The sequence below is a fragment of the Giraffa tippelskirchi genome, chromosome 10 (assembly GCF_054371585.1).
Source record: "Giraffa tippelskirchi isolate mGirTip1 chromosome 10, T2T-mGirTip1v1.2.pri, whole genome shotgun sequence".
Taxonomy (NCBI): Eukaryota; Metazoa; Chordata; class Mammalia; order Artiodactyla; family Giraffidae; genus Giraffa; species Giraffa tippelskirchi.
The window spans coordinates 27665751-27693198 of record NC_137284.1 but is presented as its reverse complement, the minus strand read 5'-3'; the positions used below and the strand labels follow the sequence as shown (position 1 = coordinate 27693198).

Sequence of the window (27448 nt, the reverse complement as noted above, 5' to 3'; positions counted from 1 at the left end):
GACCTGTTGCTCATAATAACTTATTTTGTTAAATTTCTATTACAATTAAGACTATTAGCTCTCTTTTAATTAAATATTTTAAAATTGGACTCTTTTTATTCTTAATCTTTCTCAAAGTCTATTTATCAGTCTTTTCAAATAACTTAAATTTATCTAATCTTTTTTCTATTGTATTGCTGTCTTCACCAGCTTTTATAATACTCTCTTTCTTACACTGATGTTTTACATTTTAAATAACTTCTTGAATTTGTGTTGCTAGTAGTCTGTCTTTCTGGAAAAAATGCATTTAAAGCTCTGAATTTACCTCAACTATTACACTGGCACGTGCTGTCTTCATTATTATTACTTCTTTTATTTTATTATTTCTCAGTAACTAGAGAGTTATTAGAAAATGTTTTATATATTTGCCAAACATGAGGAATTATTTAACCATTTATTAAAAAATTTATTAAAATACATTGAAACTTTTGCCATCAGTAATTTTTGCCTACATTATTCTTTCATTGGAAAATTTACTTATTGCAATTGATTTCTTTCTATTGAGTAGATCAAATTTAGATTCTATTGTCTACTATATGCCAGATACAATTTTAGGGTAATGATGCATGTTATTCTAATTTGAATTATTCCCCGAATTCTTCAAATAAGGAAACTTGCAGGTTAAAAAACTTAATTTTACAGATAACAGATCAACCACTGGGCTTCAGTGGGTAAAGAAATTGCCTGCAATGCAGGAGACACGAGTTCAATCCCTGGGTTGGGGAGACCCCCTGGAGGAGGGCAAGGCAACCCACTCTAGTATTCTTGCCTGTAGAATCCCATGGACAGAGGAGCCTGCAGGGCTATAGTCCATGGGGTCGCAAGGAGTTGGACACGACTGGAGTGACTGAGCACGCCTTCACAGATGAACCACTAGGAATTTAAACGTGGATATTTTTATTCTGTGCTTCCCTGGTGACTCAGATGGTAAAGCGACTGCCTGCAATGCGGGAGACCTGGGTTCGATCCCTGGGTTGGGAAGTTCCCCTGGAGAAGGAAATGGCAACCCACTCCAGTACTCTTGCCTGGAAAATCCCATGGATGTAGGAGCCTTTCTTTTCTTTCTTTCTTTCTATTCTTATTCTGTAGCACATGTTAGGTTATGAATACATTTAGGGAGTTTCTGGCTCGGTACAGTATTATGGGGTGGGAGAGGAAAATCCTCCCTCAAGATTCAATGCTGAATTTTAAGAAAAGCACTAGAAGGGTTCTGAGACCTTCTTCTCCCCAACTATGCAGCCCTTGTCCCCATTATTCTGATACTTGGCTATTCTAGCTTTTGCTGAGCTCCTTCAAAAATTATAGGTGTCTTCTTTGGGGATGTTAGACATAGTTTCTGTAACATATTAGAGTAAACACAGGTTCATGCCTTGGCTTCTCCAAATGTTAACTGTGTAAGTATAAGCAACAGTTATTCACTTTCAGTAAAAAAAAAAAAAAAAAAAAAAATAGTGTACCATTTTATTGTGAGAATCTGAGAAAATAGTATGTGTGGAAACTTCTATTCTGGTCTAAATGCCATTATTTGTGACTGGGCTATGCACAAATTGAGATTAAATGTGATAAGTCAAGGCAGAAATAGGATTGCAATTAGGGTCACTCAGTACACAGGGTCAGATTTTGAGGGGAGGAATCAACACAGTGGTGCTAAAAATGTGTCTGCTCTTTTATGTAACACCTGTGTCCAAAGAAGGGCTTCCCAGGTGGTACTAGGGCTGAAGAACCTGCCTGCCAAGGCAGGAGACGTTAAGAGACGCAGGTTTGATCCCTGAGTTGGAAAGATCCCCTGGAGAAGGGCATGGCAACCCACTCCAGTATTCTTGTCTGGGAAATCCCATGGACAGAGGAGCCTGGCGGGCTACAGTCAGTCCATAGAGTTGCACAGAGTCAGACATGACTGAAGTGACTCAGCACACATATATGTCCAAAGAGCTAGACATTAGGATGCACTGTAGGTTTGAGTTGCTCATCTTTACCAGTGGGCTGGACAGATAACAATTAATTTATTAAAATGAAATAGACCTGCACCTAGGAAAATCAAGTCATTATTACAAAGACTGTCTCCAGGAAGCAGTTACCCCAGATGACAGACAGGGCTAAGTTTCAGAAGCAAAATTCTATACTCTGATTCAGATTATTCTAGGAAGACTTGCAAAAGAAAAGTAAGCTTTTCTGCCAATTCTCAAAGGGGCTGGGATCCCAGGTAACCAACCTGGATGGAGATGTTGTATTAGCACTGTTTCTAGCCTCTGTATACTTGAAGTTTTAACTTCTATCTTGCACACATACGCAGACACGCCTTATTATGGACAGCCCAATAATATGCTTGAGTCATCCTATCTTCACCTCCTACCTTCCTCACCACTGCTCCTTCCATACCCCCTAAAAAGAATATGCCTTCTGGGGGCATGCTTTTCAAATGCAAACTAACCAATACAGAGCTTGTAGCCCCAGCCACACCTTGTGATTGGGTTCTCACACTCCCGGGACACCACATAAATGCCTTAATCATCCTTTGAACCAGGTACCAGACAAACAGCCCCTATGTCCCAGAGCCTGCTCTAATCATTCAAACTGGCCAATCCTAGACCAGCTTACCTTGCTTAACCCCTTTCTTCCCAGGAAACCACAACAGAGGCTCTTGTCCACAGTTTCCCCACCTTCATTTGCCCCGGGACTGACCTGGGGCTTCCCTGCATGGTCCCTGGTCATGTGGCATGTCACCGTTCTTGGCCACTGTGGGAAATAACTATCCTTCCAAATGTAGTCATTTCCTGATCTGTTGCTCTTGTGTGCTCACCCTCCGTTGCTTTAGCCATGTCCAACTCTTCACAACCCCATGGAATGCAGCCCACCAGGCTCCTCTGTCCATGGGATTCTCCAGGCAAGAATACTGGAGTGGACTGCTATGCCCTCTTCCAGGGGATCTTCCTGACCCAGGGATCGAACCTGTGACTCCTATGGCTTCTACACTGTAAGTGGATTCTTTACTGCTGAGCCACCGGGGAAGCCCTTCTGTTGGTCTTACTATACCTTAAAATTTTAATTAATAGACTATACTTTAAAAAAGACTTGGGTCCTCAAATAAAATAAAAGCTTCAATCCCCATAAATCGTACATAAAGGGGGAACAGGCAGAAATCTAGTTTTAGCACTACTATCCAGACCACTATCCCTCCTGTTTATGGGGAATATAAGTCATAAAAATTGAAATATGAAGGTCAAGTGAACAGCATTTTGAGAGAGAAAATCTGGAGAGAAGTTTGATTCTTAAACCTTGGGGTGTATCAGGATCATCTGTGGAGATGATTAAACAGGCAGATGGTGTAATCCCACCCTTGAGAGACATCTATTCAGTGGTTGTAGGGTATGGCTTAGGGTTCTGTATAGCTTAACTTAGTTCAAGGTCACCTCCCCAAATTCAAGGGCTGCTGATAAGGGGCCTGACACCAGCACTCTTGTCCTCAATTTCTCATTCATAAATAAGGGTTGGGAATTAGTAGACCCCTAAGAAGCAAATACATATTATTTTTGGAATGAATGCTGATCAAACATGTTTTATAATCTTGGTGATGGTGTTTTATTTATTGTATTTTCATTTTAATTTGTTATAGGTGTGTTTGTTCGATAGTGATTTTGGTGAAAAAAAAAAAATGAACAATTCTCCAGCCCCAAAGCAAAGGACCCAAAAAAGAAACACTTACAGTAGCCTGTTGTTTTTCTGCTTTGTCAGTTGTCACCTTAAGCTGATTTTCCAGGGCCTCCTGGAGAGACTTCATTTGTTCTCTTGTTTAGGAGAAAACAGAGAGGAAAAGAGAGACATAATATAACTCTGTACACTATGAAATAAGATTTCACTGCACATATACATTTAGGAAACATAACAAGAATGTATAGAGACACATTTAAATATACAGGATGCATCTCAGGATTCTGGTCAAGAGTCCTGTCTCCCGTGGAAGCTCTAAAAGCAAACTTATTTAAGAGAAATTGTCTTGCTATTGTGTCTTATAAGAATCCCACTGTCAAAAAAAAAAAAAAAAAAGAATCCCACTGTGAGAGCTGCATAATGTGTCGAATCATATCAGTAAAATAATTAAGAGTTGGAAAGCTAATTTTAGTGACAGCATGCTAGGGTGTGTAAACATGCTGTTCAGAAAAAAAAAAAAAGTTACCACAGATTTGCTGATAGGATAAAATTATCATTCCCTTGGATGCCCCTAATTGACTAATTCTAAAGCATTGTGTTTTAGACATCTTGTGTAAGGTCTGAGACTTTTTGTAAAAACAAAGAGAAAAAGAGACATCTCTAATGTGAAAGCTGTCTCATTTATTGGGGATAATAAAAAACACATGTCTGCACACATATACACATTGTGTCTCAAGCTCACTAGGATGTACAGACCCTGTCTCACATTAAAAATTAAATACTTTCATAAATATGCATTTCCTTCAAAGGTTTAGGATTTTCTCAATTATGACAGATTTTATTATCTTTCTGTGCCTTCATTTTATCATCTAAGCTATCACTTCAAAACGTTCAGACAGCAGATAACAGCATATGAGTGAAGTATGAGTGTTAAGTATTGCAATGTGTTAAGTATGGCTAGAGAACTAAACTCCTTCAAAGCAACAGCAACGACCAAATGAAAACCTAGCATACAAACTAAAATTCCCAGTCTAGTGCCAAAAGATAACCTCTGGAACCAAAATATTTTCTTGGTGTGTAACCACAATAGGGAGACTATGGAATAGGTGAGTATACCCTGAGACTCATTTTTATCCATCTATAAAATGGGCACAATGACAGAACTACCTCATAGATTTGTAGTGAGGCTTAGAAGACAATAAGGCAGGCAAAATGCTTGGAAAATAATCACTTAATACACATGAGATCATTGTCAAAACCACTGGTCCCACTAGAGGTCCCTGTGTTCATTCTTTGACTAGCACTTCCTACACAACCGCAAGCTGCTCTTTCATGCAGAAGAACTTAACGACGCCTCCACTTTTCTCATCTGGAAACTCCTAGGTCACACTCAGTTTTAGGACTATCCATGAAAGTCTATACGATTGTTGGAATCAATCTGGATGTTGTTTATAAAAACGAAATATAATAGGAACAAGTTATAAAATAACTACAGTCACTTTGGTTCTTTGATGATTTATGCGTGACAGGATAAAACATTAATAAGCTTTTGTTTAAAGGGGATTTTAAATCTCAGTTTCCATTACAGCCTCAAATAGGTTTCATTTACTAGAACTGTTTATTAGAATGAAGTGTCACATGTGCTGATTGTGCTAAGTTGCTTCAGTCGTGTCCGACTCTTTGCGACCCTATGGACTGTAGCCCGCCAGGCTCCTCTGTCCATGGGATTCTCCAGGCAAGAATACTGGAGTGGGTTGCCATTTTCTTCTCCAGGGGTTCTTCCCCACCCAAGGATTGAACCCTCATTTCTTAAGTTTCCTGCATTAGCAGGCGAGTTCTTTACCGTTAGCGCAAACTGGCAAGCCCCAAAAGTGCCACACTTAAAATCTGGATTTCCATTACTGCTTCTAATATTTTTCACAAAGAACACTTGTGACATAATATAATATTAATGTCTACCTATATTGTAGGCTTATAGGACACCAGGCATTCAATAAACTTCACATCAAATTGTAGTATCTTATTGCAAATGGAAAACTGATGCATAAAGAGATAGTGGAACTGTGTTCTGGACCATACGTGCTCAAATTCTAGACAGTCGTTATAATAACTCTATTGAGGGAGAGAGACAGAGAGAAAAAGAAGGATGGAACGATTTACATTCTATTCCTAACACTCAAAGATTCAACAAGTATTGAATAAAAATACAACAGGACTGTGTCCTTAGTTGCTCATTCGTGCCTGACTCTTTGTGACCCCATGAACTATAGCCGGCAAGACTCCTCTGTCCATGGGGATTCTCCAGGTAAGAATCCTGGAGTGGGCTGTCATATACCCTCCAAGGAATCTTCTCAACCCAGGGATCAAACCCAGGTCTCTGCCTTTGTAGGAGGATTCTTTACCATCTGAGCCACCAAGGAAGCCCAAGAATCTTGGAGTGGGTAGCCTATCCCTTTTCCAGGGGATCTTCCTGACCCAGAAGTTGAACCATGATTTCCTGCATTGCAGGCTCTAGGACTACTATATTTCCAACTAAAAACTTCTATATTAAAATCTTATAATAATTATTCATTACTTCTGGATTTTGAAATTCTCATTTTTATTTTTAAAGTGATACATTTTAAATTATAAAATATAAATTTTATAAAATCCAATATATATACATATATACAAAAATACCCACATACTGACATCTATAGGCAATAGGGAGTAAGAAAAAAAAAAAGTAAACTGCAAAAGCTGTTAACAAAAACTGGAGAAACAGAGAATTCTGCACATTTTCATGGCAAGGAAAGCTATCCACCAGAATGGCAAAGCAGTCCTTTTGAAACTTTTGAATATCTCCATCTCCTCCTAGATTTTTCAAGCTTATTTCTGCACCACTGCTCTCATGCTTTAGGTGGCCCCAAACCCCCAAAACTTGGTGAGTTTTACTCCAGTGAGAAATTCTTGCTGACTTGCTCAAGGACCATCCCGGTCCACCAAGTGCGATTTGCACAGGATAGAGCTCCTCTAGGTCCCTGTTTCAGAGAAGGCAACGGCACCCCACTCCAGTACTCTTGCCTAGAAAATCCCATGGATGGAGGAGCCTGGTAGGCTGCAGTCCATGGGGTTGCTAAGAGTCGGATACGACTGAGTAACTTCACTTTCACTTTTCCCTTTCATGCACTGGAGAAGGAAATGGCAACCCACTCCAGTCTTCTTGCCTGGAGAATCCCAGGGACGGCTGAGCCTGGTGGGCTGCCATATATGGGGTCCCACAGAGTCGGACATGACTGAAATGACTTAGCAGCAGCAGCAGGTCCCTGTTTGGCACTGCATTGAAGCTTGAATTCTAAGGAACTGTGACAGGCCTCTCCAATGCTGAGTATATTTTAGCACAGAATTTCATGGTTACAAGGAATTTTAAAAGGCAGCTCTTTCACACATCTTCCATTTCCAATTATAAACATAAAAATTCTTCACCCTACAGGAAGGTTTTTTTTTTTTTGAATGGTTATCAGCCTGTACTGCTGTAACATCACAGAAAGAAATCTTGCTGCTATCCCAGGCATTATTTTCCTTTTCAGAGAACTCAATATAGTAAAATCCATTAGTACACAGAGTCCAAAACTGCTTTCTTAGAATCTCTATCCAGCAACCATTGTAGAGCGTAAAATATATCATTCCTTCTTATTTTCAAGACATGCATGCCTGCTAAGTAGCTTCAGGTGTGTCTGACTCTGTGCGACCCTATGGATGGTAGCCCACCAGGCTCCTCTGCCCATGGGATTCTCTAGGCAAGAATGCTGGAGTGGGTTGCCATTTCCTTCTCCAAACTTCAGAGTACTCTTCCATCCCCCAGGGTCCCTACTGTGTGGCTGCATACTCTCACTCCTCACATGGTACGGCTTAAAAGTCTCTCCATCAACTTGAGGATTCTTTCATGAATATTGCCTAGGCTGTCTAAATATTCCTGTAAATGTAAAAATCAAGAGTCATTGCAACTTTCTCTCTCTCATATAAAATTCTGTGTGCATGTGCGCATGTGTACACACCCACACACACTCCTTTTTCTCTACCTCGTGGCGGAAAGACAACCTGCTCTCTCTACCTGGTTATTTATGGCCACCTCATATCCTCTGAGTTTACTTACTTATAATCTAGTACTGCTAAACAGAGAGACTTTATTAGTTGCTTCTTGGCACACAATTCCAAGAGGGAAATTCTAATTGACTCAGTTTTGTTTTGGTGGCCACCTTGAGGTAATTAACTGTATCCATTGATATCAGAGTCAGATAAAAAGTAGTCTAGAGACCACTTCTCTAGGGAAGGGCCAGGTGGTAATCCCAGAAGACAAAGAATTACTGGGAACCGGGTATATACCTAGATGGCATCTGCAATACATTATAATCTTTCCAGCTCTGATAATATTTCTAAATTTACAATCAGTTAATACTTTTTATAGTCTGAGAAGGTTTTTCTCTTTTACTATTTATCAATCTCTCTTATTTTGGAAATGAGATACATAGCCTCCTTCACATTCAGATAATCATAATTTTTATATATCTCTAACTAAAGAGAAAAAAAAAACCACATATCAAATGTATTATACTTTTGAGAAATCACCTGTTGGTAGGTGATTTATTGAATTTTCCTTTCTGACTTTGTCCATTACATAAGTTATGCATTTTAAGAAAATTTTATAATTTTGGATGAAACTTGAAAAGCATAATTCCAGAATATTTGCTCCATATAATCCATTCATTTAAAGACTTGGTCCATCATCTGCCATTCATATACCATGCCAAATATACAGATGCTGACCGGAAATTCTTAACAATTCTAGTCATATTTTTCCTTGTTTACCTTGATATTTTGAGTGTCATGTAGAAACAGCCTTAGATAACTTAAGAAAATATCAGCAAACTAAAGGAATACGTTTTTCCTTTTCCATATCATGTATAAGCCTGTCTCCTCATCTATGTCTCTCGTGCAATAAAGAAACACTGATGCTGTTGCTTTCACTCCATGGTGCTCACTGATGAGATCTTTCTGTCCTCTTCGCTAGGCTACCTTTCCTCAACCTGGTCTATGTCTCTTTCTTTCTGCCTTGAATGATGTTGTCAGAATAATTCCCCTAAAATACACTTTGAATTGTATCCTCCTTTTTCAGAGCTACCGAAATGAGCCTTCTGTGGAAGTCAACTTTCAGCCAGCTTTCAAGAATGGCCCCAGTCTATGCATGACAGCCTCATTTTCTGATCTTCCTGACTCTGTCCTCTTCCGTCAATGCAATCCTCTCACTGGTGTTGCACATGGATTATGCAGAAATCATTTCTATTTTTATGTTTTTGTTTATTATCTTTTCCAAACGTGGGAGAGTCTGCAAAAACCAATAACTTTCAATGATACTTGGTCTGCTTTGATGAGCTACTCCCATTGAAAATATGGTTTATAATTCTCCACTAACTCATTGAACCACAAATGCTTATGTGTTTTAAAAGGTGGATTATTCCAAACCAGTAAAATAGTTTAAAATTATGTACTTTTGAAGATATGCTCAGACCTATATTTTACATGAGATCTTTTTAATATTGGACTCTGGAGAGAATTTCATGTTCAAGAAATAAAGATTTCATTTAAATAATGAAAAGAGTCAAGATGAGATGCTCGATTTGATATTTTTACCATGTCATTGCCTCAATGACATGAGGTTTCTGGGTCAAGAGGCAAAGACAGCGGAGAAGATACAAGATGGTAAGAAGAGGGTACATAGTGTAGTGTCGGTCAACTTCTTAAACAGCTTTCTGCTTTGGATAGGTAAACTAACTTGAAAGGGTATGACTATAGGTAAGACGCGGTAGAGCAAATTCCAATTCAATACTACTCTCAGCAAGTTGCTTAAGCATTTTGAGCAACAATTTCCCACTTATTGAATGGGGACAATAATAACTACTCTATAATTGTGGTATTGAAACAAAAAATGTATGTATATATGTAAAACCAGCAGAGCCTCTAATAAATGTATAACAGATAACAAAGGCTAGCTCTTTTTTACCTTACAATACCTTGGCTTTTTTGTGTGTCTGTTAGACAAGCAATTTCAAGTCATATTGTTTTTTAATACTAGGTATAAATCTAGCTCATATTTCACTTCCTTCAAAAATAAACAAGGTAACAGCAGTAAAAATGTTCTAATTCTACTATGCTATTAATAAAATTACCCCATTCCTTACCAACCCAATTATTACCAGGATCAAGTTGTGATACTATTAAAAATGGCCCACTAGGTCAAAACTGTTGGATCTGTATATTAATGGGTAGACTTATGGCTCCATCTTCTAAGATAATAGAGGAACGTACTCCAGATCCTTAACAGCTGAATTGAGATCTGCAGATAGGCATGGTCACTATTGGCATCACCCATCACCAGGGAATGCACTAGAAATGCAGAATCTCAAGTGCCACCCTATATACATGTACATATATATATATATATATATATATATATAGTGTAAGGATCTCCATTTGAGCAAGATTCTCATATATTAAAATGTAAATAAGGTTATAAAGAAATGAATGCATTTAAAATAAACTTATTCATGTAAAGTCACTGAATGAATTTTGGTAATGGAAAAAAAGAACTGAGAAAATAAAAGGAGAATACAGCCTTACCTTTGTTTCTGACCTATTTCCAGAAGCTTCTGAACATCAGTTTTAGCAGATATCTCATCGTTTTTCAAATTCTGATAAGAAAATTGGGAAAAGGCAGTCTTATTCAGGTGACAGATTGAAGCTGATTTTACTGTTTGTGTTTATGACACAATGTGTGGCTGCACTTCTGCTCTGAAATAAGAATGTGCAAATGAGGCTGGCTATGATGGTCCTCTCGGCTCTCAGGATGCACAGTTTATGACACTAACTAGTGAAAGTGCTACACAGTGAGTGAAAGGGAATGAACTGAGTTTCAGTCTTTAGAGGTTCAATGAAAGAGAAAGTACTCTCCAAATATCTAGGTCTCTTTTTAAATGAATATGTCTGTATTTTTGCTTAGTCCCTCAGTTGTGTCTGACTCTTTGCAATACCATGGACTGTAGCCCATCACACTCTTTGTTCATGGGATTCTTTAGGCAAGAATACTGGAGTGGGTTGCCACTCCCTTCTGCAGGGGATCTTCCTGACTCAGGGATTGAATCCCAGTCTCCTGCATTGCAGGTGGATTCTTTACCATCTGAGCCACCAGGGTAGCTCCATAATGGAATAGAAAATATGTTATCTGTTCTTCATTTGAAGTTTTACTATGTTCTCTGCAGGCATGTTAAACTTGTTTTGGCATAGTTTCTACAAACAAAAAGAGACATAAAAGACCTCTCTAAATAAGCTAAATAATAATACATTCAAAATCAAAGCAGTCAAATGGCATGTACCTATTTGGCCGTGTCTATCTATTATTTATAAGTAATGCATTAGAATACATATAAAAAAAAAAAAAAACTAGGACCAGTTCAAATTGTAATGGTACTAGATAGATAGTGTATTAAGGAAAAAAATACCACCTCACTCATTAGTGTTTATTTACTCTGGCAAATTTAGCGTTGACAGATTGTGAATCAAAACAGAGACCTCCACTGAGCTTTTCTCATTAGGTAAGCTGTCTTGTTAAGTCTTCCCTAAGAACTTTCTTATTTATACCCAATAAACTACTTAACATGTAACATCTTGATATTAAAAGTTAAAATAGAGACAATAATGTTGTTTGTAGGAAGAACATCTATGACAAGTAAAACGTTAACAATTACAAGAATGGAAAATACTTTGTTTACTTAATATTTATTTAACATCAAATGCATGGTGTCTGCCTTCACCAATTTTTCATCCTAATGTGAGAAACAATTTTCATATAGTAAATTAAGCGTTCTGATAGGCATGTGGTAGAGAGAACTTCACAAAAGAAGAATCTTTCCTAAAATGATTGAGGTCATTATTAGGAAACAGCCAATAAAAGATGCTGTGTTTATTTGCAAAGAGTACATGTATGCCTGCTAAGTTGCTTCAGTAATGTCCAACTCTTTGTGACCCCATAGACTGCAGCCTACCAGGCTCCTCTGTCCATGGAATTCTCCAGGCAAGAATGCTAGAGTGAGTTGCCATTTCCTTCTCCAGGAGATCTTTCCAATTCAGGGATCAAATTGGAAATTGATCCTGCGTCTCTTACATCTCCTGCACTGGCAGGTGGTTTCTTTACCACTAGCATCACCTGGGAAGCCCTTGGAAAAATAGCTTGATAAAAAAACAGGACAGGGGAGGGTTGAGGGGAAATCACCAATCATCTAATTTACATTTCAAAGTGCATCATGGCCATATGACCTGGGGCAGGTCACAAAATCTGCCTTTCAACGTCCTTGTGTGATAAATTGTGGGATTAGTCCCAGAAAAACACCTACTTCTGCTTTACTGACTACCCCAAAGCCTCTGACTGTGGATCACAACAAACTGGGAAATTCTTCAAGAGATGGGACTACCAGACCACCTGACCTGCCTCCTGAGAAGTCTGTATGCAGGTCAGGAAGCAACAGTTAGAACTGGACATGGAACAACAGACTGGTTCCAAATCGGGAAAGGAGTAAGTCAAGGCTGTATATTGTCACCCTGTTTATTTAACTTACATGCAGAGTACATCATGAGAAATGCTGGACTGGATGAAGCACAAGCTGGAATCAAGATTGCTGTGAGAAATATCAATAACCTCAGATATGTAGATGGCAGCACCCTTATGGCAGAAAGTGAAGAAGAACTAAAGAGCCTCTTGATGAAAGTGAAAGAGGAGAGTGAAAAAGTTGGCTTAAAACTCAACATTCAGAAAACTTAAGATCACAGCATCTGGTCCAACCACTTCATGGCAAATAGATGGGGAAACAGTGGAAACGGTAACAGACTTCATTTTTGGGGGCTCCAAAATCACTGCAGATGGTGACTGCAGCCATGAAATTAAAAGACACCTGCTCCTTGGAAGAAAAGTTATGATCAATCTAGACAGTATGTTAAAAAGCAGAGATATTACTTTGTCAACAAAGGTCCATCTAGTCAAGGCTATGCTTTTTCTAGTAGTCATGTATGGATGTGAGCGTTGGACTATAAAGAAAGCTGAGTGCCAAAGAATTGATGCTTTTGAACTATGGTGTTGGTGAAGACTCTTGAGAGTCCCTTGGACTGCAAGGATATCAAACCAGTCAATCTTTAAGGAAATCAGTCCTGAATATTCCCTGGAAGGACTGATGTTGATGCTGAAACTCCAATACTTTGGCCACCTGATGTGAAGAATCAACTCATTGGAAAAGACTCTGATGCTGGGAGAGATTGAAGGCGGGAGGAGAAGGGGACGACAGAGGATGAGACGGTTGGATGGCACCACCGACTCAATGGACAAGAGTTTGAGTAATCTCCAAGAGTTGCTAATGGACAGGGAGGCCTGGCGTGCTGCAGTCCATGGGGTCGCAAAAAGTCGGACACAACTGGGCGACTGAACTGAACTGAACTAACATTTAGATAAACTGCGGGATTTCAAATTTAGGGCTTCCCGGGTAACTCAAATGGTAAAGAATCTGCCTGCAGTTAAGGGAGACCCAGGTTTGATCCCTGAGTCGGGAAGGTCTCCTGGAGAAGGAATGGTAACACACTCAAGCATTCTTGCCTGGAGAGTTCCATAGATAGAGGAGTCTGGCGGGCTACAGTCCATGGAATCGCAGAGAGTTGGACATGGCTGAACAACTATTACATACAAAATTTAGAAAAGCCACAGAGGACAGTGGAGGACAGGGGGGCCTGGCAAGCTGCAGTCCATGTGTTTGCAGACTCAGACACGACTTAACGACTGAACAACAACAGCAGACATTATTGGAAAACTCAAAGGGGATAACAGATGTGTAACATAACTTTGCAAAAATATGCTTATTCATTTGGCTATCTGCTATACTCCGGCATTGTAACGGAAACCAAAATTAAAAAGTCACCATCTTTTCTTCAAGAAATTGGGATGGGGAGGGAGGTGGGTGGGGGGTCCAGGAAGGGGAACACATGTAAACTCATGGCTGATTCATGTCAATGTATGGCAAAAACTATTACAATATTGTAAAGTAATTAGCCCCCAACTAAAATAAATAAATTTATTAAAAAAATAAAAATAAAAGATTGCAAAAAAAAAAATAAAGTGAACGTACATCAACAGATTATTGAAAAAAAAAAAGAAATTGAAAAAGTACAACACATGAGATAAATATAAAGGTGCGAAGAGTAGGTAGACAGATGGGGCTCTGCAAAGTGTAGGAAACTAAAGAGCAGGACAGCACTTAATAAATTATTATTTCCCCAGAAATGGCAGAGAAGTGAGATGCACATCTTGGAAAATAATTTTGATGACTTTGAGGATACTAAAGATTGATATACCTAATAATTAATCAATACGGTGTTTATTGACTGATCAGTATTACTGTGCCAAATGGCATAGTAATACTTGTTCAGAGATGAACAAGACTTACAGAGATCATATCTTTATGAAGCCCTATTGGAAAAAAAAAATATGTACAATGAGCAATATTTACTCAATTATTAGATGTATGCCTTTGGGACATTTCTTTGACCTATTTGAATCTTGCTTCCTCATTTCACAATGAGAAAAATGTTATCATAATTGTGTGAAGATGTTGTTAAGGAGATTTAATAAGAAAAAATTTAAAAATTCACCTTGTACAATGACTGGCACAAAATAAAAAAAAATTAAAAATGTCAACTACATTTAGGGATTGATTTGTTACTCTTTTAAAAAGGTAACTCCACACAAAATTATACATTTCTTTCAAATAATTTCCTAGACTGTAATTAGATGTCTTAACAGGCTACAGGTCCACAGAGACTCAGAGCCCTGGAAATATTGTAAAGATTGACCGCTTGTGGCATTTCTTTCACTAAATGCTTAGAAAATTCTCAGTGCCAGAGAATTCTTATTCCTCTAAGAAGGTGCAACTGTCAAATATTCTTTGTTGTCTCGTAAAACTTTTGAATTTCCACTTAATGACAAGGTACAGTTCTGGCATCAGCTTCCTATGGCAATCAATACACAGTCATTTCTATCCTCTTAAGTACATCCCTAATGCTCCATGCATACTTCCACCAATGAGCTGTCCTTCCTGCACTGTTACCACCATGCTACCTGTCACTGTGTCCTAGTGGAGTCTAGGTGATTTTTCTATTTTCATGTTCTCAAGACGTAACACAGCTTCTGAAACGTGAGCTTGGGTGTTGGCTTCAAAATAGCAGATCTGTCCCCCAACTGTCCTCGTGCTCTTAGTTTCCCAGCCCTTTTCTAACTGTTTTCTTACCTATAAAATGAGACTAATAACAATCATAGCATAATTATCATGTGAAAATTAATTTTAAAAAATGAAGAAAGAGTACCTAACACAAGAGACCACATTCAATAAACTGCAACTGCAGTTGTTACTGACGTTATCATCACTGTCAGAGGGCTAGAAAGCTAAGAACAATGGTGATTCCGCAAGGTTCAGAAACGTGCCTCTGGGCAATAACTAACAGACCAGCTCTGAGTCAGACTGCTTGTATTTAAATTCTGGCTTCCTTTGTGGCATTCAAGCATGATTCCTCATGTATAACAAGAAAAATCACATTTATGATGCCTATTCTCATTGGTATATTATGAGAATTAAATTCTATAACACATGCAAAGCTTTTGGGGTACACTGTATATTCAATAACTACAATGTTAAAGGAAAATATTAAAATATATTCTCAGATATTTCAGAAACTTTTCTTTTCAAGTATAGGCATTGTGTTTGGTTTCGATTGGGATTTCACTGAATGTTAATACTTTTTCACAGATGACACTTCCCTTTGTGAGGATTTACCCACTGTAGTAATGAGGTTTATCCAAGAATTTTCAGAACTATCTTTTGTGGAATTTAAAGTTCTCTTCTAGAGATCATTTATATATTCATTTAACTCTTGGCAATAATTGCTTTTCATCATTTTGTAATATAAAAAACACAGGGGTCAAGATGATCTTAGAAGCTGTGAGAAATTGATGGCTTTGCCAAGCACAAAAATTTCTCATTCCTGAATTTGCAAACCCCAGATTCTTAGACTGCATTTCAAATGATATTTCTTTTCAAAGCTCATATAATAATAAATAATAACTCCTATGTTCAAGCCCAAGAATATATTCAAAACTGGTAAAAAAAAATTATGGAAGTCTTCATGTATCAATCCACTGAGACAAACTAGGGGGTTCCCTATAACTGGCTGCTGAGAAAATTAGTTTTCATCTCACCTGAAGGTTGGTTTTAATTCCATCAAGTTCTCTTGATGTCTTTGTCAGCTGACGGAGGATGGTGCTTCGCTCCTTAAAGACTTGTTTCAGCTGCTTTTCTAGCTCTTCATAGTCCTGTCTAACACAGAAAGAAAAGGCATGAGGGCCTCCCAAATTCTTCACTTGGCTCTAGCCACTTTGGCCATGATCGCAAACCCTTGCATTTTAAGCAAAGTCTAGATGAATTGAAGCCTTAATTATTAGGATGCTTTGTTTTTATTAGTTCATCTAAAAGGGGAAAATTAAAAAACAAAACAAAACAGTTTAAAAACAAGATTTTATTTTGCATTAATGACTATACAGGCTAGTTTCCAGAATAACACTGCACATCTTTTGCATCTGTAACATAGTTTATCAGATGCCACTTGTAAATACAGATATTTTCCATGACATCACCACACTTTTTTCTCAGGTCCCTCAAGCTTTACAGCAAGACACTTGATTGGAATCAATGTAGCTCAGAGATTTAGATACATTCTAACACTAGGGGGCAAACTTGGGTGGAACCAGGACAGAATGGTCCCCAGGAGGGGGTTTTCTTCACCCTTGGTTTGTAGGAAATGAAGTCCACTGAAAAGGCACCCCTTTTCAAATCTCTACTACTGCTAAAGAGGTATTGGACAAAGCAAAATGCCTCTAAAAATCAGTCAGTCACTATAGTAATTACAGTGAAGTTTGAACAGACTTGTTAACTCTTTTCATGAAAGAGAGACTTATCTATCATACATACATACATATGTAATTTTTTCCTATTTTTCTCATATGGTCTTTGCAAGATAACAAGGTAGGTACTTAGTTCTAATTTTGCCAATACAAAAGACTGAGCTCAGAAAAATTTACTATGCTAAGATCTTACACAAGGAATGAATGAACAAGTAGGGTGTGTATTTGTGTGTGTATCTGCATATGTCATAGCAAGTGAGTGCGTGTGAGGAAAAAATGTAGACAAGGAAATAGTTGTCAGTGCAGCCTAGGAACTACATCTGATAGGGAAAGGTTAAAAATCATTAACCGGCACACACAGGCGGTTAGAGATTAGAGTCATGAAACCAGGGAAAACTTTCCAGTAAAAGTAATACAAGATATACACACTTTGACCTAGATGTCCATCAACAGATGAATGGATAAAGAAATGTGATACCTCTATACAATGGAATATTATTCAGCTACAAAAAGGAATGCATTTGAGTCTGTTCTAATGAGGTGGATGAACCTAGAACCTATTATACAGAGTGAAGTAAGTCAGAAAGATAAATATAAATATTGTATACTAACACACATATATGAAATCTAGAAAGATGATACTGATGAATTTATTTGCATGGTAGCTATGGAGAAAAAGACATAGAGAACAGACCTATGGACACAGTTGGAGGAGAGACGGGAGAGGCTGAGATGTATGGAGACAGTAACAAATTTACAATACCATAAGTAAAATAGATAGCCAATGGGAATTTGCTGTAAGACTCAGGGAACTCACACAGGGGCTCTGTAACAATCTAAAGGGGTGGGATGGGGAGGGAGATGGGAGGGAGGGGACATGGGTGCACCTATGCTGATTCTAGCTGCTGTTTGACAGAAAACAACAACATTCTGTAAAGCAATTATCCTTCAATTAAAAAATAACTTAAAATGCGCTTTGAAAGATAAGTAGACTTTAACTATATGAAAAGGAAATGCATGTGTAAATACTAATAAAAATGAAAATATATGTATAAATATCAGAAGGTTTGGAGGAGGAAATAGTGGGTAAGAGATCTGCTTCTGAAATGAGGATGTGGAGAGTATGAGCAAAAGAATACAAGTCTCTTAACGTGATTAGGAGGATGAGCATTGTTTTGAAAACAAGGAGAAGCAACTGCAGAGTTTTAAGCAGGGACTGACATGGTCAGTTTTATGTTTTGGAAAGACTTCTCTGGCTATAAACTGGGAAATGCACTGGAGGAAGGAAAAATCTGGAGCAAAGTAGGCAGTGGAGGAAGTTACCATTGCAACAATCTAGGGAAAAGACTGTGTTCGCCTAATTTAGATTCAAAGCACTAGAGACAGAGAAGCTTGGATTGATTTCAGCAAAACATACAAAATTGAATCTATGATATATAACTAAAATTTTTGTATTCTGTGTGTATGTTACAAGTAAAGAGTGGGAAGGAGCTAGTCGTTAATGTTGCCAAGCCTCTGGTTTAGGCAACAGTTAAATGCAGCCCTTCACTGAAAGCGAGTCCACTGTATAAACAGTTTTTTTATTGAAAATTGGGTTGACACATTCTGTATTCAACTTGTAGGAAAATGGCTCAAATTCTCTCTTTAGTTTCTTTGTCTGTAAAAGGCAGTGCTACATGACCTCATGAGATTGTTATGTGTTACATGGAGCAACTTACATAAAACTTTGAACCCACAGGAGGTAATTCATTTTTAAAAATATAAAATTTTTATGACCGAGGAATTTATGAATTTACTGTCTTTCTGAAGAACTATAAAGACAACGGGTCTACCAGTGAGCTTAGTCATGACTAACAAATGAACGCCATCTACAATAGTTTTTTATTACAATTCTTTGCCTTTTCTCATTTTTTTAAACACAAGTTTCTAGCACTCTTCACTTTCTTCTTTTTATTTTTAAATAAATTTATTTATTTTAGCTGGGGGCTAATTACTTTACAATATTGTAGTGGTTTTTGCCATACATTGACATGAATCAGCCATGGGAATTGGAATGCTCCACTATAAGAACCTCAATATTTCTCCCTGGCTTTGAGATTTTCACTGATGAATCAGCCAGTAATAAGACAGCTATTAATATCCTAGGTTTCCTTTCAATCTCATTAGCAAAGTCAAATAATGAATAGCAAGGCACACAGTCATCTACTTCTAATTATACAACTTTACTGCATGACCTGATTTATCTTCCTGAATATTTGTGACAATAGACACATCTCCAAAATTATTTTAAGTGACCATAATCAATCGCAGTGTTACATTACAAATATTGACAATGTATTACATGCAAGATGGTCTTCTGTATGTTCACTTATCTAATCTTCAGTAGTCTATGAGAAAAGCACTAGTATTAATAAGGTCTAGTACTTTCCATTTTACAGTTGAAGAAACTGAGTCATAGGAATAATAACTTCCAATAACATATTAAGGAAGTGTATCAGTCTCCAGTATCTAATGTCTTTGCCATTACACTGTAAGAACATGCTGACTGGCTAGAATTTTGTTATAATTAAAAGTTCACTGTGCTCATCACAGAACTCATTGTGTGCTATTTCTGCCATCACTGTTGCATATATAAGTTTTCAGTATTTGGATTTATTCGCCATGAAATAAAATTATAAATAGCATTCCTTTATTATTACTTTTAATCATCTTTTTGTTGGAGTATAATTGCTTTACAATGGACTGTAATCAGCTATGTGTACACATATATCTTCTCCCTATTGGACCTCCCTCCCACCCGCTCCCTCATCCTAGACCTCTAGGTCATCACAGAGCATGAAGCTCAATACAGCAGCTTTCCACTATCTATCTATTTTACACATGTGTGCTAAGTTGCTTCAGTCATGTTCGACTCTATGTGACACTATGGACTGTAGGCCGCCAGGTTCCTTGGTATGTGGAGATTCTCCAGGCAAGAACACCGGATTGGGTTACCATGCCCTTCTCCAGGGGATCTTCCCAACTCAGGGATCAAACCTGAGTCTCTTGCATCTCCTGCATGGTAGGCAATTCTTTAAAGCTGAGTCACTGGGGAAGCCCATCTATTTGACACAGGATAATGTACATATGTCAGTCCTAATCTCCCAACTCATACCACCCTGTTCTTCCCTCCCTGTGTCTGAGTCTCTACTGTATGCGTGCTTCAGTCATGTCTGACTCTTTGAGACCCTATGGACTGCACCCCACCGCCAGGCTCCTCTGTCCATGGGGATTCCATTCCTGCTCTCCAAATAGTTCCATTTGCACCATTTTCTTAGATTCCACATATATACATTAATATATGATATTCGTTTTTCTCTTTCTGAACTACTTCACTCTGTTTGATGGAATCTAAGTCAATCCATATCACTCAAATGACCCAATTTCAGTCCTTTTTATGGCTGAGTAATATTCCACTGTATATATGTACCACATTTTCTTTATCCTTTCATCTGCCAATGGGCATTTAGATTGCTTCCATGTTCTGGCTATTGTAAATAGTGCTGCGATGAACACTGGGGTACATGTGTCTTTTTGAACTATGGTTTAATTCCATTCTCATATTTGGCCTTCAAATAACTTCATGAGAAAAAGAGAACCAATTTTAATTCCTTTATTTTCCAGCAAATACAGTAAAAACCATGAGGATACCATTTATCAGAAAAATAAAGCCAGAAATGTTAATAATACAACTCTAGATTCAATCTTTCAAAGACATTATAAAAGACAAAACCAGTTACTCTGTAGAAGTAAACTACCTTGACAGAAGCATTTGTTACAATCTTATCAGATTTTCTAACATTTACAAATGAGTGCATGTTTATCTTCCAATACATAGTTTTTCCCAAGACAAAATGCAAAAAATACAATGTTCATGCAGTCATGTTTTGCAACTGACTTGTCTTGGAGTTCTTTCCATGTCTACACATATTAAAATCTGTTATTCCCACATGGTAATATATTTTACCACTGGACATTTAAAGTGTTTTCAACTTTTCTTTCTCTCTTGAAAAGTAAAGAAGTCCATATACATGGGTAAAAATATTTTCCTAAAATATATCTTCCCAGAAGTTGAAATATTTCACTGCAAAGTTGACATGTTAACTTTGATGGGTGCTAGTAAATTGCCTTCCTGTAAACTAGGATTTGGCTTCCAGGCAGCTCAGGTGTTAAGAATCTACCTGCCAATGATCCCTGGGTGAGGAAGATCCCCTGGAGTAGGAAATGGCAACCCACTCCAATATTCTTGCCTGGGAAATCCCATGGATAGAGTAGCCTGGCTGGGCTCCAGTGCAGGGGGGTCACAAAGAGTTGGACATGACTTAGTGACTAAACAACAACGACAAAACTAGGCTAGTCTGCACTTCTCTTATCAGTGTATTCTGATAGTCTTCTCAACATGTTCACCTGAAATGGAACTTGCCCTCCCTTCCTTTATATATTTGTTGATATTATGAGTAAACATTGATATCATCTTTCTGATAAGATTTTCAATCACTTCCTCCCTGGTGGCTCAGATGGTAAAGTGTCTGCCTACAATGTGGGAGACCCAGGTTCGATCCCTGGGTCGGGAAGATCCTCTGGAGAAGGAAATGACAACCCACTCCAGTACTCTTGCCTGGAAAATCCTGTGGACAGAGGAGCCTGGTAGTCTACAATCCATGGGGTTGCAAAGAGTCAGACACGACTGAGCGACTAAACTTTCACTTTTTCACTCCCAGCCTTATAAAGAATGATTATATTGGGTTGGCGAAAAAGTGCATTCTTGTCTTTCCCTAACATTATATGGAAAACCAGAATGAACTTTTTGGCCAACCCAACATTTTCATTACTTTAAACAGTACTTTAATGAATACTTGTATTTCTTCCTTTATAAGCTGTTTAGGCCTTTTGAAAGTGTGAAAGTGAAAGTCGCTCAGTTGTGTCCAACTCTTTGCAACCTTTGCAACTATACAGTCCATGGACTCTGCAGGCCAGAATACTGAAGTGGATAGCCATTCCTTACTCCAAGGGATCTTCCTAACCCTGGGTTAGAACCCAGGTCTTCTGCATTGCAGGAGGATTCTTTACCAACTGAACCACCAGGGATATTTTGGGTTAGTGGTTGTATGAATTTTCTGGAGCTGCCATAACAAGGTACCACAGGACGGGTGGCTCAGACAACAGACATCTTGGTCTCACAATTCTAGACCCTAGAAATCCAAAATCAGGTTGTTGGTCAACTTCTTATGAGGACTGTGGGGGGAGGATCTGTTCTAGGGCTCTCTCCATGGCTTGAGGATGGCTGTCTTCCTCTTATGATTCTTCACATTGTCTTCTGTGTGTGCCTTCATGTCCAAATTTTCCCGTTTTATAAGGACATCAGCCAATCTGATTCAGAACCCACTCAAATGACCTCATTTTAACTTGATATCTTTTGTAAATATCCATCTCCAGATGATGTTACATATGAGGGGTTAGGTACTTCCACATATGAATAATGGGTGAACACAATTCAACCCATAACAGTTATCTATTGATTTGCAGATTATCTGTGTACTGTTTGGTTTTCAGTTGTTACCATATGGAAAATATTTTTGAAATCTGTTACTGATATTTCATTATCCCTACAATTTTTTAAAATAACAATTTAAAATACATATTATTTAGAATATATTTGTATTTTCTACAAAAATAACCATATGTCTGCAAAAAAAAAATGATAGTTTCTCCTTTTGTTTTCAATTCTTAAGTCTTTTACTAAGTTCTTAATCTTACTTTGCTATCAGAACCAAGAACCTGCTCTAAAATGTTCAATAGAATTGGTGACATAAATATTATTTTCTTTTTCCAGATAATAGAAATACTATAGACATCCTCTTCTTATTCTAGATTGCAAGGGAAAGATCTTTCATTATCACAAATACGGTATTTACTACAGCCTTTTTTAGTCACTTTTTTTTGTCTAGGATCAGTAATATTTCTTCCCTAAATTAGTACAATGACATGTAAAAATTGTCTGGTTTGCAGTATCCGTTGTGGGGAGGTGTCTACAGATTCAATGCTTTAATATACTTTCAACTATTGAGATATCCTAACTGTCCCTGTGTAAACAGTAATAAAACATATTATTTTTAGGAATGTGTTCATTTTATTGTCATTGATTTAGTTCATGATTCTGGGGTTAGCAATTTTGTCTGAGTGCCACTGGGCATTTCTCTTCTTGACTGAGTTACTCTTGTTTCTTTGATGAGTTCCTGGTCAACTAAATGGTCTGCACTGTGACTGATACGATATCATTTTGTCAGTGAAGACAACAGGCCCATCCACATGTTACTCTTCCTCCAGCCTGGCCCATATTTCAGTTGGTTAGAGTTTTAAGAGAATTAACAGAAGTAAAGGATATTTTTTTCAGGTTTAATCTTGAAATTGCAAGATGCTACATCTGCCATAATGTACTGGTCACAAAGCAAGTCACAATTTCAGTCCAGATTCAAGAGGTAAAGAAATATACTTTCGATAGGAAAAGTTTAAAAGTCATATTGCAAATTAGCATGTATATAAGGAGAAAAATGATTATGGTCATATTTGCAAATGATCTGGTACGTAACCCCATTGCTGAGTTAAGTTCCTGTACTTCATTTCTCAGGGATGTGTCCTTTGAGTTCTTGCCACCTTGTGCATTGGTGGTTTTCCAATGTAGTCAAAGGGGTTTTTCGTCTTTTTTTTTTTTTTTCAGTTTCCATTAGCTCCAAAATTGTTTGATAATGAACTTGTCTAATTTCACTAAAGATGGAAGTTTGGGGGCCATTGTTTAACAAATTATTATTTTTTAACCTCTCAAGGATAATCAGTTGCTCAACTGAATCCCACTTCTTCACCAACTTTGAATATTTGAACATTTTATTCGCAACTACCCAATCTCACAGTCCTAGTTTAATTCTTCATTATCTAAATTATTTACAGCATTTTGTTAACTGATTTCTTATTTGCTTCTCCATACCAATTAATGCACTGCTTTCAACTCAGACTTTCTAAACTTAAAGTTTTATTTGGATCAACTTATAGTTCAAAATATCAATGCCTCCCTAGGTTATATCAAGGTCAATGTCAAGATCGCTTGTCTTCTGGCTCGAAACTATCTTCACAGTCCTTCAGTTTCCTTTGCTCAGGTTTTCTTTGCCCATCTTTATCATCTTATATGTCCTGTATTTTGCTAAGTAACAACTAAAGAGAATTTCTTTAAAACATTTAAATGTGTTTTTCTTCATTTGCATTTGTATGAATAAACTGAAATCAATATAAATCCCCCTAGCAATCACATATTAAATTCTTCCTAAGAGCCAAGACTCTCAAAAAACGTCATACTCTAGACTTACCACTTTTGATTTCACGATGAATATAACACAAATACAACACAAAACCTCTATATATATCAAGCCAGTCTCTTCTCTTTCTCTATTTCTCTTCCGAGTCTTATATTAACAGTATAATTTTAGATGTATGATTTATATATATGTCTCACCACAAAATTGAATTTTTTGATTGCATGAATACTGTCTTGTACTACTATCGCCTAGCATAATATTTTCTACTGACAATGTTAAATTGTACTTGAGCCCTGTGCTCCTGAAAACCATCAGTAGTTAAGAAATTGACCCCAAACTTCTGTGTTCTAGGAAATGTCTTACTGCCAAAAACAAGCCTTACCATATGACTTAGATAAGACTCACAGATGACTCCCTTGTTAACCTTTGACAAAGTCAAACATAGATCTGCCAAAGCCCTATGTTTGTCTCATAGATGATTAATGAACTGAAATATTTGCCCACACTGACCAATCTGTACAAAATGCCTGCTACTTCACCTGACCAAATTATCGCCGGGCTTTTCTCTAGCCCAAAGGCCTCTTGAAGGCTGTCCCATTTTGAATTTAAGCAAGCACTGGAAACTTAAGCAAGCACTGGAATATGAAACAACAAACCACCTTTCCCCAGCTTATCAAATCCTTCTGAGAATCAGGTGATGGTGAAGAAACACTGTCTGATCACACAACCTGCTCACCCTATTCTCCCAAGCCTGCTTTCCCTTTTATTTCATCACTTCATGGGAAACGGATGCAGAAAAAGTGGAAACAGTGGAAGATTTTACTTTCTTTATTTTCTTGGGCTCCAAAATCACTGGGGATGGTGACTGCAGGCACGAAATTAAAAGATGATTGCTCCTTGGAAGAAAAGCTATGACAAACCTAGACAGATTATTAACAAGCAGAGGTATCACTTGGCCAACAAAGATCCATATAGTCAAAGCTATGGTTTTTCCGGTAGTCATTATGTATGTGAGAGTTACGTAAACCATAAAGTGGGCTGAGCACCAAAGAATTGATGCTTTTGAACTGTGGTGTTGGAGAAGACTCTTGAGAGTCCCTTAGACAGCAAGGAGATCCAACCAGTCAATCCTAAAGGAAATCAACCCTGAATATTCATTGTAAGGACTGATGCTAAAGGTGAAGCTCCACTATTTTGGCCACCTGATTGAAAGAGCTGTCTCACTGGAAAAGCCCCTGATGCTGGGAAAGAAAGGTTGAGGGCGGGAGGAGAAGCGATCACCAACTCAATGGACATGAGTTTGAGCATAGCTCAGGAGATAGTGAAGGACAGGGAAGCTTGGCGTGCTGTAGTCCATGAGGTTGCAAAGAGTCAGACATGACTTAGCAACTAAACAACAACAATTATTTAACTTAATGTTTAAATTGTTCTGGATTGGGCCAGTGGAGAACTCTACAAAATGGCTCTCATATCTTATGGCTTGTTCCCATCATTTGAAAGTTTTCCTTACTCCTTCTGTTCCTTTGATGACCTACCATAACAAACATTTCTGAATGTTTATTTCAACTGCAAATACAATAAAATCACTGACACATATGGAGTAGTCTTTTTTTTTTTTTTTTTTTTTTGGAGTAGTCTTTTAATGTTTCAACATCACTTGAATTTTTTTCAGTTTTTGTTTTAAGTGAAAAAACAAAAAAAATACAACAAAGCTATGTCAGTGTTTTGAATACCTCCAGATTTAAACCTCATAAAATTCAAAGTTCTGAATTAGCATTATGAGATCTCAAGAAAGTTTGCTTTTCCTCCAAAAAAGAACAAGAGCAACAATAACTGCCAAAAGACAAACCTCCATTCAACCTGTCTGCAGCATTTCTGCTTATATATAAAGAAGCATTTATTAATGTTATGGCAGCCAATTTTCTTTATGTTATTTATTCTTAAAGAACTAATATCTAATATTTATTATGCACAAGTATATGTCAGACATGTGGTAGGTATTTCACACATATCATTAATTCTCACAATAATTCTGAAATGTAGGTGATATTATATCCATTATACAAGCAAGAAAGAAAAGATTGAGAATAATTTCTCCAAGGTCACATAGATAGTATATTATATAGGTAGTCTTCAACTCTAGATATATTTAATAACAAAATATTGCATTATATAGTTTCATTATAATAAATGGACCGAGTAAATATTTTCTTGGTTCCTTCTACATGCAGAAAACTTTGGAAAAAATTATAAACATTATTATATTATAAACATTAGCAATACATTATCCCCAATCTAATGGCTTGAGATATTAGGTAAAATAGAACACACATGGAAATGAGTATAACATATGGAAAAATGTGATAGTCTTAAGTCACTGTTGGAGAAGGAAATGGGTTGCCATTTCCTTCTCCAAGGGATCTTCCCTAACCAGGTATCAATTCTGTGTCTCCAGCATTGGTAGGTGAATTCTTTACCACTGAGCCACCAAAGGAGTCCTTGGGACTAAGGCATTAGGAGAGATCAACTTCAGGTTAATCAATCATGGAAAATTTTAAGGAAGAAAATATAATTTTGTTAGGGGTTGAATGACACATAGGATTATTAAATGCAGTAAAGGAAAAAACCTTCTAAGCAGAGGGAACAATATAAGTGATGACAATGCAAATGGGGAAGTGCTGAGTGCATATAAACTGTAACTCATCAAGTAATATAGTCTAAATTGCATATAGGGTACTTATTGGGCTATTGGGTAAAACCAGAAAAAGTTGGTAAGATTCAAGTTTTCAAAATTCTAAAATGCCATGCTCAGGAGTTCTGTATGCTTTCTATTGGAAATTTACTGCTCTGTGAATCACCAAGGAAGGTCTATTTAGGAATACAGATAGATTTCCAACTAGAAAATATATCAAAAAAATAAGTATTTAAATTATCCTTCCCCCAGTTGTCAGAGCTATTCCAAAACGTAGACTTTTATTTATTCACAGGCAAGAAGACTGAATAAGAGTGACGTTAACTAGGCTTGGCCAGAATATTAAGCTGGCGACCACAGGGAATTATATTCTGGGAAACATTTGCAATGCTTTCCCTCAGAAAATTGAAGCCAGTTATAGAATTCCTCTGAATGTAGGCTCAAAGGCCACAGATTATTTTGCTAAGAGGCATCTGTGTTATCTGAGGCTATTCTTTTCCTATTCTTTGCATCAGTCTTAACATTCAATGTGGCCACAAGGACATTTGCAGTGATTTTCTTTCAAGGTCTGCCAATGCAAACTAAGAGAATAACCCAACGTCCACTAGAGATCTGTGGCAGAATTCATTCTGGGTCCCTATGTAAGGAAGTCTAGAAAAGTATCTTTTAGGAAAGGAGGGTCTCTCATACAAATATGGT

General features: G+C 37.5%; 1 protein-coding gene across 3 annotated transcripts in view; it reads right to left on the bottom strand.

The window, feature by feature from the left end:
• LUZP2 (leucine zipper protein 2) overlaps positions 1-27448 on the bottom strand; it is a 487881-nt gene that overhangs the window by 245235 nt on the left and 215198 nt on the right. For 2 of the 3 annotated variants that reach the window (XM_081536540.1, XM_081536541.1), the window contains exons 2-4: positions 16010-16127; positions 10345-10415; positions 3743-3824 (exon numbers count right to left, since the gene is read on the bottom strand). In XM_081536540.1, the coding sequence (XP_081392666.1) occupies positions 3743-3824; positions 10345-10415; positions 16010-16127 (271 nt within the window). The remainder of the gene's footprint in view (positions 1-3742; positions 3825-10344; positions 10416-16009; positions 16128-27448) is intronic. The other variant, XM_081536542.1, reaches the window with a different exon arrangement.